Source organism: Dipodomys ordii, unplaced genomic scaffold, assembly GCF_000151885.1.
Source record: "Dipodomys ordii isolate 6190 unplaced genomic scaffold, Dord_2.0 Scaffold90, whole genome shotgun sequence".
Taxonomy (NCBI): Eukaryota; Metazoa; Chordata; class Mammalia; order Rodentia; family Heteromyidae; genus Dipodomys; species Dipodomys ordii.
Window position 1 is genome coordinate 8096980 of NW_012267306.1, and position 21564 is coordinate 8118543.

General features: G+C 35.6%; 1 protein-coding gene across 1 annotated transcript in view; it reads left to right on the forward strand.

The window, feature by feature from the left end:
* Positions 1 to 5652: 5652 nt before the first annotated feature.
* Positions 5653 to 21564, forward strand: part of Sema3e (sema domain, immunoglobulin domain (Ig), short basic domain, secreted, (semaphorin) 3E) — a 199984-nt gene continuing 184072 nt past the window's right edge. The window contains exon 1 of the mRNA XM_013025997.1: positions 5653 to 6091. Within this exon, the coding sequence (XP_012881451.1) occupies positions 5866 to 6091 (226 nt within the window). The 5' untranslated portion in view covers positions 5653 to 5865. The remainder of the gene's footprint in view (positions 6092 to 21564) is intronic.

Here is a 21564-nt window from a genome sequence, read left to right on the forward strand (position 1 = left end):
AATCCCCCAACAACAAATCCTCAAAGAAACAACTGTCCAATAAATAAGTGGGCTAAAGACTTAAAGAGAAACTTCTCTGAAGAGGAAAGAAGGATCCCAATAGACACATGAAGAAATGCTCAACATCCCTAGCCATAAAAGAAATGCAAATCACAACAACATTGAGATACCACCTCACTCCAGTTAGAATGGCTAAAATGAAGAACTCTAATAACAACCGATGCTGGAGGGGATGTGGACAGAAGGGAACCTTACTGCATTGTTGATGGAGTGTAAACTTGTTCAACCACTTTGGAAAGCAGTATGGAGGTTCCTCAAAAGACTCCTCAAAAACCCCCCTATGACCCAGCAATCCCACTTTTGGGCATTTACCCAAATGTTTACAAACAAGAGCACACTAAAGCTACCAGCACAACTATGTTTATTGCAGCATTATTTACTATAGCTAAGATATGGAACTTCTTACTGTTCTTGTAACCAAAACTAGACATATGTATATCCATACATATATACACATTCAAATATAGGACAAATTTGGTAATATTTCTTAAAATATTATTTTTTTAGTTTTCTTAAAAGGTGTTTTTAAAAATTAATTCTACCTACTGTCTTTAACTCTGTTACTAACCCAAGAAGACTAATCAAAGACCAATCAGCCTACAAGGGTCAGTTTTTATGATCTGAGTCAACCTGGCTTATAGGGCTTTATCAGGTGAGTTCAATCTCAGATAACAGTTGTTGACTAAGTACCAACTGCATTGAATGTTTTGTTGTTGCTGTTTTGTTTTGTTTATAAAGCTATGAACATTATTAACATGTAGTAAAGATAGCCTTATGCTGGCATATTATTTGAAAGAACTGTTGTACAGTTTTGCACTCTATGGAAAGACAATGCAATTATTGGAACCTGGATTCTGGAATGTGTGTCTGGGCAACTTACTAGTACTTCACCTCAGGCAAATTGCTGAACATCTGTGTGGTAGACTCACTTTATGTGTAAGGCAATAAAAATGACTCCCACTGTATAGGATTCTTATCAGAGTTTGACTAAATTATCAACATGCCTTTCAGGGTGCATAGCTTACAGAAAAGGACTATATTCGATTAAGATGGAATCAGTTTGAAGGATGACATTACATTTTTTAAACTGCTGGTAATATATTACAAACACTATATGTACAACCAGTAATTACCAACATATATTAAGTTTTATTTATTTATATATTAAGTTTTATTTATTTATTTTATTTATTTATTTCATCTTACATTTTATTTCTCTATTGACTTATTTATTTATTTATGTTTGCTAGTCCTAGGACTTAAACTCTGACTCTGAGCCTCTCTGTGCTCAAGGCTAATGCTCTACCACTTGAACACTTGAACCACACTGCCACTCCCACTTCATGCTTTTTTCTGAGTAGTTTTTGGAGATAAGAATCTCACAGATTTTTCTGCTCCAGCTGACTTGGAACTGCGATCCTCAGATCTCAACTTTCTGAATAGGTAAGATTACAGGCGTAAGCCACTGGCGCCGGGCATATTTTATTTCATATTTTATCCTGGTAGTGACATCACAACAGCATCTAACTTCTGCCAAGCAGGTGAATGGATTGGACCTGATGGATCATTATCAATAGGCTTCTACTCTAGAGTAATTTCATTTGCTGTTTCTCTTCAACTTCCTGATGCACTACAATGTAGTAATATTTATCCAGATACAAATTTTATGATCTAAGGCATATGAATTGAATGGCCCATAACAGAATCAGAAGCCTTAGCTTGTAAAACCCAGCAGCAGCAATGGTGGCAGCAGCTGCAGCAGCAGGGCCTATTGATGGGACACTTGAGCTGCTCCAGACTGGACATCCTTGGAATAGCAGGGCCAACAGGAATGGAAGATGGATTAGTGAAGCTGAAATTCCATAACTACCACAGCGAAATTTTATCTTTAGCTCCAAAAAAGGTTCATCACCACTGCTATTGTGATATTTTTGGTCTATTAATGGCTTTAATTATAAGGTTCTTGAGATGTAGTCCTACATTATTCATCTATAAATAATGTTCATGTCATCATTTTCGCATATAGTACTCAATTAGAACAAGGGTATTCCCCACTCCATTCTGAAAGTGACACTTGACATACTTAACCTCTTCTTTAGCCTACAACTCTCCCTAGCTATATTAGTAATTTCTGCTGAACTAAAGAAAGGAATAAAATGTCAAGGATTTGCTGATGTTGTGTTTATCTAAGAGCATGATTCTCAGGCACAGCAGGTAATGTAGGTGCATTAAATCCTGGAAAGATGTGCTATGGTTTAGTAATAAATGAATCAAGTAGCTTAACATTTTTAGTTCCTGCTCATATGAAGTCCACTACGGGTTTAGGTTACTTTACAGGACTAGTGTCCCCAATATGCTGATTCTACCATCCAGGGTGTTTCAGTCTTCATCATTTCATTGTGAGATGATGTCTTCCTTTCTTCTATTGGGAAGATTTGAGAAAGGTGGAAAAATTTCTTAGGAGTACCTAAGTCACTACTCATCCCATATAGGATATTTATCACACATGGTTTCACATACTGCCATTTTGCTGATAAGTATTTTTCCCATATTCCTAGAAGGGAAGAAAAAAAATGATCTTCTTGAGGAGATTGAAGACTATCCCTACTTCCACCTGTCACTTCAAACTTCTCACCTCTTTTTTTACATTTAAGATGAATTTTCATCATACTATGCTATTGCAATATAAATCATATATGTGCTAAACCAGTGGCTAATGTTTAGCTAATACAGGCCTAAAGGAACCTCTATAAAATATCTAATTTTGATATATAAAATTTGAGGTTAATTGAGAACTTGGGTGAGGGCATCAGAATCTGCTCTTGTAAACAAGCGTCCCATAGGATTTATCAACAGAGTGTCTGGGCTGACTCCTTGGAAGTATTGTTCTAGAGGTTCATGGTCCTTCTGTTCAAATTGGGGAAACTATGACAGAACTAATAGAGGAGCTGGACTGCTGATATATAATCAGTTTTCTATTTTTTTCTCTTATAAGATTCAGAACATTCTTCACACAATGATGTAAGACTAATATTAAGATTAACAATAATGGAAGTTTTTGGAATGAAACACTTGACTTCCCAATCCATACCTTCATTTCTCTTCTCATCTAGTTTTTTTTTTTTTTTTTACAGTGTCTGATATTTTTCAAACTGATAGCTTGGCTACTCTCAAATCAACAGTGGAATCACTAGATATTGTGGCTAATCCTAAATGACTTCAGTCCAGTAAAACTCTTCAATCATTCTTGGTGATAACTCAGTTTGTTTTGTTTGTTAGTTTGTTTAAGTTTTTCTCCCATTTGTCATGTTTTCTAAAAATAAATAAACTCTCTCCTAAGTCATGTGACTCTGATACCCTGAGTTATCTGTATTATATTTGGCTTCTTTGTAATTACTAATAAAAGCCTCATTTGCCATCAAAACTGTTTTATTAGATAATAACTTATATGGTGAATTTGCTTCTGAAGTTTAGTGTTATTTTATTTTACCAAGTGCATAACTAATAATGTGCCAAAGACTGTTTCAGAGCTACAGCCATAGAAAGGAATTTGAAGCCAAGGATAGCTCTGGATGTTTAGCTTTTTATTAATCATTTTTTGACATCTGTATGTTTTCTATTGCAGATAGGAAGTTAAAAGGGGTATGATGATGACATCACATGATCATCAATATGATCATAAGGTGAAAATTATGTCTGATAAATAAACCAAAGTAAAATTGGAAGAACCCAAAGAATCCAATATTTTGGTATGTACTTTAAAATTACCCTAACATAATCTGAGCAATGATTTTGTAAAATGAAGACAAATTTTGGCATTGGTAGCCTTTATTCCTCCATAAACTTTTAGTAGCTTGACTTTTTGTCTTAATGAAATGGTTATGCTATTGAAAATTGCCTAATTCTATAACAAGACAGGCAGTGACACAATATTATGCAGAATTTCAGTTTCATGAGTGTATAATTTATAATAAAAGTAACAAGAACCACGCTTACTTTTTCCAGAATCCCCTTGTTAGACAATGAATATAAAAGTTGCCATTTTCTAGTTATTTCAATTCTGGAGGAAAAGAAAAGTGATTTTGAAGGTATAATATATCACAATAAGGCCTGTAGCTCATCAAGGAAGCTTTATAAATATGCAAGAATCTACAGAGACCTCCCCAGGTTAAAAGTTCCTAAATAATTCATGTTGCTTTAATGTTAAATAATCTGGAGTCTGTATTTTTTCTTCACATAAGAAATCTAATTATTTATAATAGCCAATGACATTTACATGTTGTTAAATATACTCTGCTTGCTTGGATATGTGGACAAGGGATGGTTGGCTTTATTTTGGTTTGTATATAATGTAAAATATTGGAGTGACCTGAGTTATCTTTTTCTTATAATCACATGATTTTAAGCATATCCTGTCCAAAACCTATCTGTAGACATTGCTATTTAAAGTACAGAATAAGAGAAGTTCTAGTTGATACCATTTGTTTGCGATGTAACTCAACTGCCAGATCAAATATCTATCTCAGTTTTTTTTTAATCTTAAAATAATACTATTCATTTCCATTCCAGAAGCCCCAGACTGTTTGGTTTAGTTTTTGAGATTGATTGAAAGTAGATTGCAAAGTCGATCTATTGTGTTAAGTTTATTTACACAAACAGAGTGTCTTGAAAATAAACTGGAAAGCTGCCCAGCAGTTGGATCCTGAGATGTTTCACATCCTAAGATTTCTAATACCAGCTTTACCAGGGAACTATTCTCAACTTCACCGCTTTCCTTAACTAGATCACTGACTCACAATGTATTTTCTCTTAATGTTGAAGTGACTTTATGACATTCTCTAGGGGAGGAAGAAGATTTAGTTTTTTAACTTGATTTTAAAATGTTGCCTAGGCAAAGAATTCCATGCCAAATCCATCTAAGAAGCAATTACAGATAACATAGTTGCTGTTGTTGTTGTTTTTCAGGCTCTTTGAAAGACACTTTGCTCCAAAGAGTTAAATGTCACACTTCTATGCTGGAAGCAAAAGAAAAAAAAAAAGCTTTAATTATAGAAAAAGACTGTGTTAACAGTGGGAAAAAAAATAATTTAGGCACTGGTATGTGAACAAACAGATGAAGTATTTATTCAAGGCTTAATCTTGGCGAATAAGTCTTTTAAAGCCCTTTCAAACGCTGCATCCCTGTCTTACATCTTAAATAATCGGACTATTATATAGGCTCCTTCAGCCCCGCCCATCCCCCCACCCCAACCATCCAAACCCGTTCTGGTCTCCAGGCTCCCAGAACTTGTAACTGGGAGGGAGACGCGGGCAGGGCACGTGGACCAGAAATACTTCCTAGAAACAGCAAGTAGCTGCTCAACCCTGCCTGAACTTTCCTGTAAACACAGCGCTCTGACAGACGGCATCCCTGCTGGGTGGATCCGCAACTCCTGGAGGGAATGGCTCTCCTTGTTTTTAATTAGCAAGGGGGAAAGGTGAATTCAAAGTAGCTGTTTGGCAAGCCGGTGCAGGAGGCTGGCTTGGGGGAGGCTGAAGGAGAGAGCTCGGCGGGGGTAGAGGCGCGCGTGTGTGCTGGGTTTGTTTTCTGAATGAAACGCCTGCCGGTGCATGAACAAAATACAGCCTCTCCTTCCCCACTCTGCGGGCAGAGTTCCTGAAGACAGCTCCAGACTGGGCATGGCTCAGAAAGCTCGGTGCTAGGAACGTCCTCTGGCTCCTCTCTGAAACAACTGACGGAAGAAAGCCAGGTCTGACCGGTCCAAAGACAGCCAGACAAATGGCACTGGGGCATGGTGGTTGCTGATGACAACGCGTTTGATTTCTGACAAAGCTTTCCGCCAGCCACGCTTCCCCGGGGAGGGGAGTCCTAAGGAAAACTCAAACCTGCCTGGAGTAGAGCTGTGGGGTGACGGCATGGCATCCCCGGGTCTGACTCTCACCTGGCTGCTGTGCGCTCACCTGCTGCAGAGCTGGCCCGGAGGGCGCACGGCGGAAACCCCCTACCCCCGGCTACGCCTGTCACATAAAGGTATGTTACCTTTTCAGACCCTTTTGTGTGTGTGAAAGGAGCTCAAACTAGAAAGTCGTTTCACCTAGGTTCAGAGTCTTCCGAGACCTTAAACATGCACCTGAAACGCGTTATTGTGAAACGCACCTAAGATCTGAAGTACCTCCAATGAATAGGTCCTCCTCACTTCGTGTGAGGATCGCGTGTCAACTTGGAATGCTTTGCCTTGTAAATATCAGATTCTATTCCTGAGAAGTTCACTCTCCCTACAGGACAGAACAGAAAGAAGCAGGTTGCAAATAGCCCGAAAAGCCTAAATCCCCCAAAGTAGCAGCAGCAGGTACCTGAAGACTAAAGGGTACATTGTGAGACGCAGTGGGGAAAGGAAATACTTTAGGAATAGAAGTGTGAATTTGTTTTGTTTTGTTTTTTAATTTGATATATTTCCATAATAATGATGTCAGGAAGAAAACCCAAATTCCTGAGAAATGTTGTACTACCCATGCTAATAAAGTCATCACCATGTCATTAAAAGGACTAACAAGTAATATAAATTAGCCATCTAGCTGAATTGATTATCAGAATCATTTTTATGTGTGACAAAGCAAAATATGGAGTTTAATGGCAACCATTGTAAAATGACTAACACTGGTTAAAGTATTAGTAACCACTAACATTTGTCCTTTTTAATGTGTTTTTCTTGTTTTTACTGGAACTCTCTTAGTGTTTTAATAGTTTATTGTGTAATTATGTCTTGTAAATCTATATCACATTCATAAATAACTAATCAAAAGATAGATTTTTGCATCAGGACCAGTAAAAGCCATTCAGGAGTAGATTTAATGATTCATTCTGTAACCGAATGATTAAACAAAATTGACTTGATGGTGTAAGAGAAATGTGGAATAAATTATCTGAAAAAAAAGTATGCAGTCTCACTAACAATTAAGAGAGGCAACAGATGCGATGATGAGAATTACATAAGAACCATTTCTCAATTGTGTCTCCCATTATGGATGAATGGAAAGAACAGAAGCCTATTTTGTCCAAATACAGGTAGAATTTATGCTAGAAGGTGGAAAAAGGGGAGGCCTTACTTTTACAGGGCATGAATGGTCTTTTTGTCTTTTTATTGGGCAGTGGTAAGTGTAACAGTAACTAGAAAATTCTCATTCTTTGAAGAGTTAAAACCATGGTTAGTTTCTTGATTTAAATCAATTACCCAAAATATGGGTGGATATTTACAAAATAGATAAAATAAGATGACCATCTTTAGTACAAGCTTTTTGATGTTGGAAAATATAATGTATGTATGTATCTTGATATATATGAGAATATTTCTAAGAAGTTATGATTAATTATATTGGGATGGAAAAGGACAAATGAGGATGTCATAAATATATATCATAAGTGGATTTTTTCCTATATAGAAAGTGGATAGCTTCCAGATATGACAAACTGCCATTCTGTTCTGCTTATTATTAGACTTTATACCTCATTGTAGTGGTGCTTAGGTTTCAATAGCACAATATCAGTTTGTTTTCCTAAGCTGCCTGGGGAAATTTCATAGTAGAGATTAGAATTTGGTCAGAGTATTCCAAATCTGTCTGATATGTGTGATCTATGTGTAGTATCATTATCAAGCTCATCCTAATGATGTCTTGATCAAATAAATATCTGTAATTGATCTTATGGGTTGTGTCATATGCTGCAGAATGAATTTGCTTAATATCTATATGCATACTTCACTGAAAACTCCCATATAACTTCCCTTTTGCTTTCCTTAACCTTTTAATTGGGCTACCTGCAAATGCATAATGCTACACTTCTATACAAGTGTGATCTAGAGTTTCTTGCACATAAAATGTTCTTGTGCAACAAAGTTAGCAAAGTCAGGTATGAGGTCAGACCAGAGATAAAACCTGAAGCAGCAAATGCTTGCTGCACCTCAGGTGCAGATCAGTGAAAAGAAAATTACACAGAGTTATCACAGCAGGAACATTTTGATCAACACAACACAAAGAGTCTACTTATGTCTCCCACCCTCTGGCTTTCAGGGTATATTCCAGAGGCTGTCAAAAAGTAAGAGCAATATATCTCAGGTTAATATTCTGATGTCTTGAATTATATCAGAAAGGTTGTATTTGCAGTAGCAGGTGAATTTTCATAATCTAAGTGACAAATGAATATATAGGCATTGAAGGTAACACTCCACAGGCATACGTGATATAGCACCTCTATGTAGCTGCCTAATCCCCAGGAGGGGATTTCACTGGAATCCCTAAAGGTGATCTGCTACTAGATTAGTCCAACAATTCTGAAGTGGTCTTTGCTATATAGGAAAAAAGCAGTAATTTTTCTTTTATCTTTTACTTTTCAAGGTGGCACTTAAGCAAAGATTTTGTATTCTTAAAAAAGAGGAGAAAAGTTAAGCATCATATACAACGCTTGAGTTGATTTATATAAACATATGTTTAAAAAATATCTAGAGAATTCTTCCTTTCCATTCCTCCTCTGCTTCTGGAACTGACTTGTGATTAAGTACAGAGGAAAAGATCACCACATTTAGAATAGAAATGACAGAAAATGAGGGAAGAAAGGGTAAGAAGATAGCCTGAGAGTCAAAGGGTCTTCTAGCAGATTTTTCACTGTCCCCTAACCAAAAACTGGATATTAGATTCCTTCTTGTTTTTAGTGAAAATCCCAACCCACCCTGACATTATGATTTTATCTTAGATAATAACTTAGGACAAGCCTACCTCGTGCATAAACAGACAATGTAGCTTCTATATTTCTATCTTGCCTGATATATACGTATATATGTGTGTGTGTGTGTGTGTGTGTGTGTGTGTGTGTGTGTGTGTGTGTGTGTGTGTGTATTTCAAGGTATTTTATAAGACAAATACATTGACTTAGTAAAAATAGCTGAGATTAAGAGAGTAATATGGTATCACACTATGGAAGAATTTTCAGTCAAGAGTTGAGTGGAAACTGACTTTATCAGGTATTTTTTTAATTCATGAATTCATTATAGCTAATATTATCATAGCTAATAAAGATGATATGGATATGATGAAAACAAAGTGACTTTGTTTTGCTTTAAGACTTAACTTGAAAAATAACTATCATTCTCATGATAGATCAAATATGAGAACGAAGAGGAGGAAAGAGATCTGCTGGATTTAGCCACTTCTCTTTGTTGATATCTGTTGTCTCCTTATCCTTAACCATCCTGCATTAATGAGGTCACAGGGAAGGTAAAAATAGTCTTCTTGATAATAGAATTCAAAGAGAAAAGAAAAAAAGAGCAAAGGCCTAGCTAAAGAAGAAATCCCAGTGCACATAGGCAAATCCTCAACAAGGGAGAATTCAATCAAGGAAATTGAATCAAGGGAATTTGGCAGATGGGATAGGAGGGACATGAGGCCCTAAGACAAGCAGAGTAGCTACTGAATCAGAGAACATCTTCTAGAATGTTTCATTAAGAGACAGCTTGATAGAGGAATGTGTATGGAAGAACATTCCTAAAATGTGTTGATATTTTAAATGGAGATGTAAGCATTAAATATGTACCTATAAACCTAAATCATGTCATACAATGTTAGTATAATCTCTTATTTGGAGAGGATAACTATTAGTAAAGAATCTTCATAGCTCAGATAGCTCAGGATTGCAATTGGAAGTCTTTTCTCCAGCTATAATCTACACATTGAAAGTAATAGCAGGAACCAGATGCTGGTGGTTCACACCTGTATTCCAAGATACTCAGGAGACTAAGATATGAGAATCACAATTTGAAGCCAGCCAGGGCAGAAAAGTCTCCATGAGACTCTGATCTATTAGCCACTCAAAAAACTGGAAGTGGCACTGTGGCTCAAGTACTAGAGTACTAGCCTTGAACACAAAGAGGCTCAGAAACAGTGCCTAGGCCCTGAGTTCAATCCCCACAACTGACTAAATAAATAAATAATAGCATGGGCTTGTGTCTCAGTTTCCTCAGTTTGAAAAATGGGGTTAGTAATGATGCTTCCTTTGTATTTTTCACTCTTGTTTTGAGAGAATCTAATGGGCAACAATGATTATCTATGATTGTCAGTGTTTTCTGAGGATTATTATGAATTGTGAATATTGGAAAGAAGCATGCTCTGTGGGGGAAGCCCTTGGGCAGTCATGAGTTTCATTATTGGTATGAATTGCAATGATGCTGACGTGGAAGACAGAAGTTGGTCTTCCATAGCATAAAAATGTATGTTTTATCCTGATAGATTATATTTTCTCCAAATTGTGTTTCCTATACCTTTGGCTTCTAGTTACAATAATTTTGAAGATCATTCCATTACATCATCTGTGCATTTTTCAGTATTTATTGCCAGTATTTTTTTCTGTAAAATGTTACATGTGTACATTTATTACACATAGTCTGTACCATACATTTAGAAATTCTATTTCATAAGAAAAAATTATCTTTAGGGGGAGTACAACGTTAAGTAAAAATTTGAATGACCACAATGGATGTTGTGGCATTTATTTTTTATCCAGAATAAATAAAAAGAATGGCATAACTGAGCAAGTTTGTCCTGACTCAGCTTATGATTTTTGCTGCTTATCCAGTAACTAAGAATTATCAATAGTGATGTTAGTCACACATTCGGGTGTTAATGAATAAAAACTGATTCCCAGTCATGATTCATAAACTCCATAATTAGGATTCAGGAGTAAACATTAACCTATGTGGCCAGACTTCCATCAGGAGGTAACAGAGAAAATTATATGGTGGTAGATATTAACTTATGAGTAGTCAATATTTTAAAAAATACTAGGTAGGATGCTAAAACATACAGTGTATTTTGTTGAGCTGAGTTTACACTAATCAGGCTTTATTACCAGAAGTCTATGTAATGATCTTAGATCATGTTATTCTTTGTATTTTTATACTTGCTACAAATATCACCCACACATCACATCAGTGTAGCTGAATATGCAAAAGGCTTTGAATAATTCATAGAATGATTGTTCAAGCCTTACCTGGATATTGAATATCACAGTGGGAAAAGAGTAATTCTTTTTTTTTAATTTAATTTTATTTTATTTGTGAACATACTGTACAGAGGGGTTACAATTACATGGGCAGGATAATGCATCCATTTCTTACGAAGCATTGCAGCCTCCTCCTTTGTTTACCCTTCACATCCCTTCCCAGCCTCTCCCCTCCCAATCCAAATCCCAATCCCAATCCCAATCCCCCCCCCCCACCGACGTTGTAAAGCTCGTTTTGGACATGACAACTTGTACTTCTCATTGTTGCAACAGGTCCACCTGTATCCTTAAACAACTGGTTTTTCCGCATCTCCTCCACAAGTTATACTGACATCAAATATAGTGAAAGCAGGGGTTATACTGTGGGGGAGGGACATACAAAGCAACAAAGAAGTAATCTTATAAATGCGTTAGAAACACATGCATGAAAGAAAAAAAACATTAAAATACATATCTAAGGGTTCATTTTCTTAACATCACATTATCTGACCGGAAAAGAGTAATTCTTTAATGCAAAGATAAGGTTAGGGGAGATCAAGATTGGTAAAGCAAGAAATGAAATTTAGAAATAGTAGATAAATTTTGAAGTGGTAGATAAGAAATGTACTCATTACCTTACTCATGTAACTGTAACCCCTCTTTTACAGAATAATTACAATAAAGTAAAATATAAAAATGTGAAGTGTTCTATATACAAAATATTACCAATACCTGTTCATGAGTAATAAATATAGGCAATAGTTATGATGCCATAGTGAAACAATGTTTCAAAACAAATTACCAAAATGCTTTTTTCTTTATCTACATCAGATTTATTTTTGGAGAGAGCTTCTCTTTCTCTTTAAAATGAGGTCACTTCTAAGATCTATGACTTCAGATTTGTGTGTGTGTGTGTGTGTGTGTGTGTGTGTGTGTGTGTGTGTGTGTGCACGCGCTAGCCAGTTCTGGTTCTTGAACCATAGACTGGGCACTGTCCTTGAGCTTTTTTGCCCCAAACTAGTGCTCTACCATTTGAACCACAGTTCTACTTTTAAAGTTTTGGTGGTTAATTGGAGACTAGAGGCTCATGCACTTAACTGCCTAGGCTGGCTTCAAACCATGATGCTCAGATCTCAGCCTTCTGAGTAGCTAGGATTACAGGCATAAGCCAGAAAATACCTTCAGATTTATAACTACAGAATAAAGCATAAAACTATACAATTGGCTATTACTGGTGAGAATTATTAATAATCTATTGTCAGTTTTATCTCATCAAGGATATCTGTAAGAGCCATATATGGATTTTATTGGAAGTAGAGTGTACGAATATTCACTTTGTCTCCTGTGGTTTAGTAGAGGAATTTAGTCTTTAGTCTTCTTGCTTTGTCAATCCTGATCTCCCCTAACTTTATCTTTACTCTTTTTTCACTGTGATATTCAATATCCAGGTAAGGCTTGAATCATTCTATGAATTATTCAATGCCTTTTGCATATTCAGATGTACTAATAGGATGTATGGTTGATATTTGTAGCAAATATAAAAATACAAGTACTTTGCATGCATGTATGCCTTTCATACATAGCACCTTCAGTGTGAATGTAGTGAGCTTATAAACTTGCTCTCAAAATGTTTAAAACAGAACAAAACTGAAATTATATCACCTATAATATGTTCATAATTGCACCTAGTGATGATTTAGATTATTTCCTAGTTTCATTAGACAGGGCCACAATGTTACGAGTAGCTTTTAATACATTTGATACTTTAGAATATTCAATAAATTATACAAAGCTTTGTTATTTTAACAAGGTTTTTATTATGTAAATACTGTAAAGAGCAGTTACAGTTACATGAGTAAGGTAATGAGTACATTTCTTATCAAGCATTGTTGCCTCCTCCTTTGTTTTCCCCTTCTATCCCTTCCCTCCCTCCTCCACAACTACATTCCCCTCCCCCCCACTAAATTGTAAAGTTCGTTTTCCAACATAGTGCCTTGTATATCTCATTGTTACAATGGGTATCCCTATTTAAGCATTTTATTTTCCCCTTCTCCTCCCCAAATTATACCGACATCAAGTACAGTGAAAACAGGGGTTATACCATGGGGGAGGAACATACAAAGCAACAAAAAAAAATCACATGGTACCTTATAAAAACATTAGAAACAATGGCAAGAAAGAAAAAAAAAAAACACTTGTGTCCCTATCTTGGGTTTCATTTCGCTTAACTTCATCTTATCTGGTCATTTGTACATAGCTTCTGACCTTTTCTACTTGTCCCAGACATATACTAGTTATTGCAAATAAGGGAAACCATGGGACCTATGTTTCTTTGGGCCTGGCTTACTTCACTTAATATAATAATTTTTCACAGTAGTTTTAAATATCATTTGAAACAGGAAAGGAACCATCAGTGTCATTAGTTATTCCATAAACTTAAGCAAGCATCGTTGTCTATATTCTTACCAAGAAGGACAGACTGCCTATTTTATATATAGGATATTCCACAGGTAATGTAATAATGACCAAATATTATCCTCTTTACTACTGAGAGTACAATTTTCTGTCACAATGATTCTTTTAAGAGCTGACACCATTATGGAATTGATGTTGCCTTCACATGCCCTGTGGTGGCCAAGGAAATTGACTATTCAAGTTTATTATATCTATTTGGTATCTACCTATTGCCTCTCTAATCATATGGGAAAAATAAGGGAAATCCACTGGCTTGTCTGATTTTTTAATACTTAAGATTTTTTAATGCAAAAAATTTCTCTTCTTTGGTTAATAAATTCTCCACCATTGCTGTTATCTGCTTAAGGACTTAGCTTATAGCCTTCAAACAGTAAACATAACAAATAGATTAGGCTTATAGACTTATATAAACTCCCACATTCTTGTTTTAATGGCCTATATTCTATATTCTGGATGAAACATACTGCATTTAAATTTTGTTTCTTGTTATATGGTATGGTATTAATGGTTATGTTTTCTGAGTATGAATTTTCTCATCTTTATAATGGTATAATATAGAACTGGCAGAATTATGACAGAATCATGAGACAACACAAATTAATGTGATAGAATATTTAACCCTTAGACAGCTTTTCATTAATAATGAATCAGAGAAGACTCAGAAATAATTCAAATCTACGCTGGTTTTCTTTTCATTCTAAAAGCAACTATCATTAACGTTTTGACTTAAAATGAAGATCCTTAAGCATCTCATTTTAGAAGTAAAGGCTTTCTTTCATGAAAGTTATCTCTTATTGGAATAGATGGATTAAAGGAATGGAGATATTGATATCTTCATACTATAGAATTATTTTGTTAATAATTTAAAGAAAGTTGGAATATTATCTGCTGGAGACAACAGACCACATCCATTAAGTAAAGGTCCCTAACAAAGGTAATTGTACACCCAGCTTTGTAAAGCACAATAGAACTGATATTACAAAAGCCAGATCAGGCAGACCAAAGTTAAGCTAAACAGTGTCCTGTAAGCAGCTATCAACTCAGTATGGGTTGTTTGCTTTGAAAGTGAAAGAAAGCCTTCTGCTTTGCCATGCCTGGGACAAACAGGTAATGCAGCTGTAGTAGATAGAGCCTGGTTTCTGACACTTGGTAGGTATCCCGTGAGTGCTCATTAAGTGATATATGAAGAAGACACAATGATGGAGAGCTGTGTTTTTTCAAAGGATGAGCTGACACAGAGGAGGTGAGAAAAATACCAAGGAAACTAAGGAATCCAGAACAACTATTTATGGCTCATTTAGTACCACAGGCATCAGGATAAAGGCTGGGTCTTTCTCTGGCCTATCACCTTCTTTCCCCTCAGTGCTACAGTTCATAAAACAGCAGGAAACCCCTGAAGTGCTCTGCTCCCATCAGTCACATTTCCTCATCTTTATTAAGTCTGTTTTTGCTTCTTTGAAAGTCTATTTTTCCATGCACTTCACATTCTTAGGTGTTGACCATGATGCCTCTTCCCTTTCTCTGATAACTCCAGTCTTTGGCTACCTCTTTTGTGGTCAGCATCATTTTTTTACTCTTTTTCTCCTTCTCCACTTTTCCAGATTGACACAACTTAATTCACTTGTTATGCCAGAAATGAAAAGAACACATGTTTTTAGTGAATAAAATGTTCTAATTGGCCTCTAGTTTACCTCCAGTATATCTTACATTTATGTTACCTAATTTGAAAATGTGACCTTCAGTGTTTGTGTGTTTGATTACTTAAATGTTGACACGCATATTAGAATCCCAAGTTTGCTGAAATCTGTGATTTAAGAATCAATAAAATATTAAATGAATGTCTTAACAGCCATCTAAACTGGTTTGCTCCGACTGGTTTTCTGATGGGAAGTTATGCTCACAGTTTTCATGGCATTGGTGGCCATGAGTCACCATGGATTCTGGGCATGGCAAAGGAAAAGAATGAAGACATTGGGCAGGAGAAAGCTAAATTTGAACGCTGATGTAATCAGCAACAACACTTGAGTTAGGTGTCAGAGTATTATTGATATAAACCTATCTATGTCTGTGAAGGTTAGATTTGTTTTGTTTTTAGGTCTTTTTTTTCTGATTGAACCTAAACTAGGAAAAAAAATGAATAAAAAAAGAAATTATTTTTACAGAATTGATCAGAGAAATAGCATCCCCAAGGATAAATCTCAGTGAAGATATTGGGTAGCTAGATCAACTCCAAAAGAATGACAGCAAAGAACATAGGAATTATTAGTATTTATCTATTGATATATTTATGTATTTACTTATTTATTGCCAGTCCTATGGCTTGAACTCAGGGCTTAGGTGCTGTCCCTGAGCTTCTTTTTCTCAAGGATAGTGTTCTACCACTTGAGTCACTGTGCCACTTCTGGCTTTTTCTGTTTATGTAGTGCTGAGGAATTGAACCCAGGGCTAGGCAAGCATTCTACCACTAAGCCACATTCCCAGCCCCAAACATGGGAATTATTACAAAGTACAAATACAACTCAGCCAAGGATGCTGACTCTTCCCCTTCCTGAACAGTTAACCCTGACGAAATGCTGATAATGGATAAAAGAATCATGGGGTTTGAACTCAGGACCTGAGCCCTGTCACTCAGTATTTTTGCTCAATGCCAACATTCTACTACTTTGAGCTATAGTACTACATCCAGTTTTCTGTTGGTTCATTGGAGATAAGATTCTCAAGGACTTTTTGTCTCAGACTTTGGACTGTGATCCTCAGCTCTCAGCTTCCTGAGTAGCTAGGATTGAAGGCATTGGCCACTAAGGCCTGCCTCTGAGGAGGACTTTAAGTTCTCAGTTCAAATACACTGTGGATCTAAAACCAAATAGAAAATGTGCTGGACACAGAGCTATTTACAGCTTCTGATTGCCCTTTTCCTGAGTCAAAAGTTTATTAAATGAATCATGTGATTTCTCAGGTCCTTTCCAGTTCTGGAAATATAAGGCTCCTTTCTTCTCCGTACAGACTTCCCCGTGTGTTGAATTCTCCAAAATAGTTGAGAAAATTTTAATAAGAAAAAGGATGTTGTTGTGGAAAGAATATGGACTCATGATTTTGAAATTTTTGGTTTGAATTCACAGTACATCTTGTTCAATACTGTGTTTTTCTTGCTAAATCATTATACTTTTGAAACTTAATATTCTCAGAATTATAAAGGAACTGATAAACAGTCTTTCTTGCTCATATGACTGATAAAGAAAAAAGCTCAAATTATCACAGCATAGATGTATGAGATATATATATATATATATATATATATATATATCTCAAGTTTCTTTCAGTTAAGGATAACTTTTCTATAAGACCCTAAGGAGAAAATAAAATTATTTATTCAAGTCATTTTCAAACCTGTAATTACTGGTTGTACATTTGTTATATACTAAATTATAAATATATTTTATTTAAAAATCAGCTTCCACAATTTTATGGAAATGATAAAATTATGAAACCTAGCTTTATCTTTATAGGAAGTAGTGATAATTTTATCCAATGCCAAACATGTCCTAAGTGAAAGCTTTGATCTTGGTAAATATACTTTGATTCAGGATATCCCATTATAGTGCCATTCTTATGATTAAATTATACCTAAAATTATAGAAGAACTGGCATTGTTGGCTAATACCTGTATTCCTTGCTACTTAAAGGGGTGAAATCTGAGGATCATGTTCAAAGACAGCATGCACAGAAAAGTCCAGTGAGACTGCTATCTCTAATTAACCAGCAGAAAACCAGAAGTGGAGTTGTGGCTCAAAGTGGCAGAGTACTAGCTGTGAGCCCCACAGCTGACCAAAAAAAAAAAAGTGTTGTATAAGAAGTTTCATATCCACACACATACAAACATAGCGTTACTCCAACTCTATTCTCAAGAAGGTTAATATATATTTGTAAAAATGCCATGGTCATAAGAAGACTATTTACATATATTTACCTCAAAGGTCATGGAGTTAGAACTGAAAGAAGTACTCGAGTTCAGTCCTAGGATAAACGGAAGGCTGGACAAGAAGATGAACAAATGCACTGTAAATTTTATCCTGCCTTGCCCCACCTTTGTCTCTTTCCTTCAGTCATCTCATTATATGTAATGTTTTGTATCCTGCCTAAAACAAATCTACCACAGATATTTGACTATCTTAATTCTCTGTGTTTGTGACTCTTACACATACATGAGTATCATGTATTCATTGCAAATGCTAAATTGAATTTCTCCCATTTCTCCATGGATTTAAGGAATTCTCATTTTCTTTGTATGAGTAATAAATGGTAATCGAAAATATACAAAAAGAGATTGAAATTCTTGAAGGCAGTTATAGTGTTTGAATTCTTAAAATGTAATATATATGATATGTATTATATACATACATATATGTGTATAGATAGAGAGTGAGAGAGATAGATTGTGTGTGTGTGTGTGTGTGTGTGTGTGTGTGTGTGTACGTGCCAGCTCTGGGCTTGAACTCAGGTCTGGATATTATCTGTGAGCTTGAGATACAGCTCCACTTCCAGATTTTTGGTGGTTAGTTGGATATAAAGAGTCTCCTCCTTTCATTCAATACATAGAAAATTTGATGCTTTATGAAATAGCATTACTATTACCAATTTAATTTCTTTTACTGGGTGCCTCCATAAAAATATACATGTACAGAATTAGCAGAAAATGAGTAAAGGAATAATGCAGAAGTCAGAAGGCAGGAAAAATGAGATTATTCATCTGCTCTGTAGTTTGGATTCAAGTCTTCTATTGCAAAATTTCTAAAAAGGGACTCAGAACTGTTTTAACATTATTCAGAAAATATTTATATATTACCATATATTTGAATTTACCTAGATCCTACACATGATTGTATCAAATATTACTTAGCCTTTGTTCTCATTTGCTTTACTCTAAACTCTAAATTCCAGTGTAAAATGTTATCCATTTCCCCTTTGATAAACTGTGATGAAAGAGATAAAGAACTAATACATGAAAACTGTGAAAAAAGATACCAAAAAAAAGACTTGTAAAAGAGTAATAATTTCCCAACATTTCTGACTTTGAAAAATGTTCTAAATAGCCAAAGGCAAGAATTTTGATTCAGTTTTATGAATTTGTTCCCATGAAAATGTGTGTAATAAATCATTTGACTGGCTGCATTTGATTTATGATTTATCACCTTAAAAACAGCTAGTGGCAATAAAATAGTAAAAGTTGATATAACTATTTCTTTTTATCTCAAATAAGAAAAATACCAAACAGCCAACAACACAAAAAGCATGAAGAAAGAGAAATGAAAACCGTCTCACCATTATAACAATACTTGTGTTTATATGTATTTCTGCATAGATGAGTGCTAAGTAGAAAATTGCTTAGAATAAATACCATAATACTGAGATAGTTATCAGTTTACAACCTAGATTAACTTAAGTAAATCATATGACACCTTAGAATAGTTGTTCCACTCATATTTAGAATATAAATGGAAGATAAAATGACAATATTTTCTTTTTTCGCCGGTCGTGGGGCCTGAACTCTGGGCCTGGGTGCTGTCCCTCAGCTCTTCAGCTCAAGGCTAGCGCTCTACCACTTGAGCCACAGCGCCACTTCCAGCTTTCTCTGCTTATGTGGTGCTGAGGAATCGAACCCAGAGCCTCATGCATGCAAGGCAAGCACTCTACGACTGAGCCACTTTCCCAGCCCCAAAATGACAATATTTTCAAAGTTAAATTTCCTAATTTTTGTCACAGAGATACATGGTTACTTTACTTGTAAGGATATCCAATTATGTACATCTTTGTACATCTCCACTAATATAAAAAAGTAAAACATGTTCTTTTAGATTGTTCAGAAAATAAAAAGAGGAAGAATATAAAGTATAAAATAATGAAATGGATTTTACAATTCTCTTAAAATTTTCAAGTTTGATACTAAATTGTTATATTCATGAACAGTCAACGTTTATATTGCTATTTCAAATTAACATGTTTTTTTTTTTGGGGGGTCCGCCTGAACTCTGGGCCTGGGCGCTGTCCCTCAGCTCTTCAGCTCAAGGCTAGTGCTCTACCACTTGAGCCACAGCGCCACTTCCGGCTTTTTTCTTTTTGCTTATATGGGCCTCAGGCATGCAAGGCAAGCACTCTACCACTGAGCCACCTTCCCAGCCCCCAAATTAACATATTTTGAAATCCTTGTAATTCCTTTTGGAAATTTTTAACAATTATACAACTATAGGAAGAAGAAAACTTGAGTTAAGTCAATTAGGCTTCCAATTAAAAAATTAAATTTTATCGTAATCATTATATTTCTCAGAAGTAAGACAAAAAGTTATGTACTGGGCATTTCTTTCGACAGATTATTTTGCCAAATGTTTTTTACTTGCTCCAAAATGTGTATGCACAAACTAAATTCAGATATATTTTAGGATTGTAGAAGAATTTTTCATATCTGGAGAAAAAAGATTTTTCCAAGTTTTAAAATCAGTATAAGCTGGGCACTGGTGGTTCATGTCTGGAATCTTAGCTACTCAGGTGGCTGAGGTCAGAGGATTATGGTTCAAAGCCAGCCCGGGCAGGAAAGTCCGTGAGACTCTTATCTCCAATAAACCAGCAGAAAGCCAGAAGTGGCATTGTAGTTCAATTCGTAGAGCACTAGCCTTGAGCTGCAGAGCTCAGGGACAGTGCCCAGGCTCAGAGTTCATGCCCCATGACCAAAAAAAGTCAGTAAAATTGGACAAGAATACAAAAAGGAAAAAAAAATCAGTTAATCATTATCAATTAAGTCTATATCCAAAATACATTAGATATCTTTTATAGTATTGATCTCCAAGATGTAACATAAATGCAATGCTACCATTTTATTACATTGACTTTTACTTTGGAATACATAATTATGTTTTTTAGATATGTCTATATTAGTATGCCTGATGTAAGCATAATATATTGCTTTAAGTTAGACATACCATTTGTCCATCTTGTGTTAATTTGTATCCACTGAGTAGCTCGAAAAGACCTTGGATGGGGGAAGATGGGAAGGGATGGGAAGGGGAAACAAAGGAGGAGGCACCAATGCTTGATAAGAAATGTACTCATTATCTTGCCCATGTAATTGTAACCCCTCTGTATGGTATTTTCACAATAAAAAAAAGACTTTATTTAAAAAAGAAAAGACCTTGGAATCATTTTAGTTTTGAATATCCAGAACACTGTGAATATGCAAAAATAAATGCACAATTGAGTGGGAGGAACTCAGGGTACCTAAGTCACTTCCAATGAAACACTCTCTTGGGAATGACAATTAATACCACAGCTCATTTTGAGGATCCCCAGCTAAGCTCCTATATCTCATTCAAACCACTAGATCTCTGAAATTTCTTTGTCTTCACTATTTTCTTCCTTTTAACAAATAGGCCCAGCTGCTACTGCAGCCGGTTGCTCACACTCCCCCATACTGCTCTTGCTGAGGATGGCAGCCAGTGTAAAGAATAACAGCTGGGATTGGCTTACTTTGGCATCTAAATAATTTTGGGTGGGTCCAGTCCTAACATTATTATTTCATTTAGTTTTATCATCTTTCCTTCTGCTGAATTTTAAAAACATAGGTAAGTGATGTTTTTTTCTGAAATGTTTTCCTCATCTGGGTATGACTTTTTTATCCAGGCCTACTTAAGAAAAAAAAATTGTTCATTTTGCACATTGTTATTCCTCTATCCTTCACTTGAGCTGTGGGTAGAAATGTGACAGAAAGAAAGAGTATTTGTCCCATTGATTGTGAAAGAAATAAATTAAATGAAAGAATTTCATTTCATTACATTTTACTTATTTTTTATTTTGCCAGTCCTAGGGCTTGAACTCAGGGCCTGGACACTGTCCCTGAGCTTCTTTTGCTTAAGGCTAACACTGTACCACTTGAGCCACAGCACCACTTCTGTCTTATGTGGTACTGAGGAATTGAACCCAAGGTTTCATGTATGTGAAGCAAGCACTCTACCACT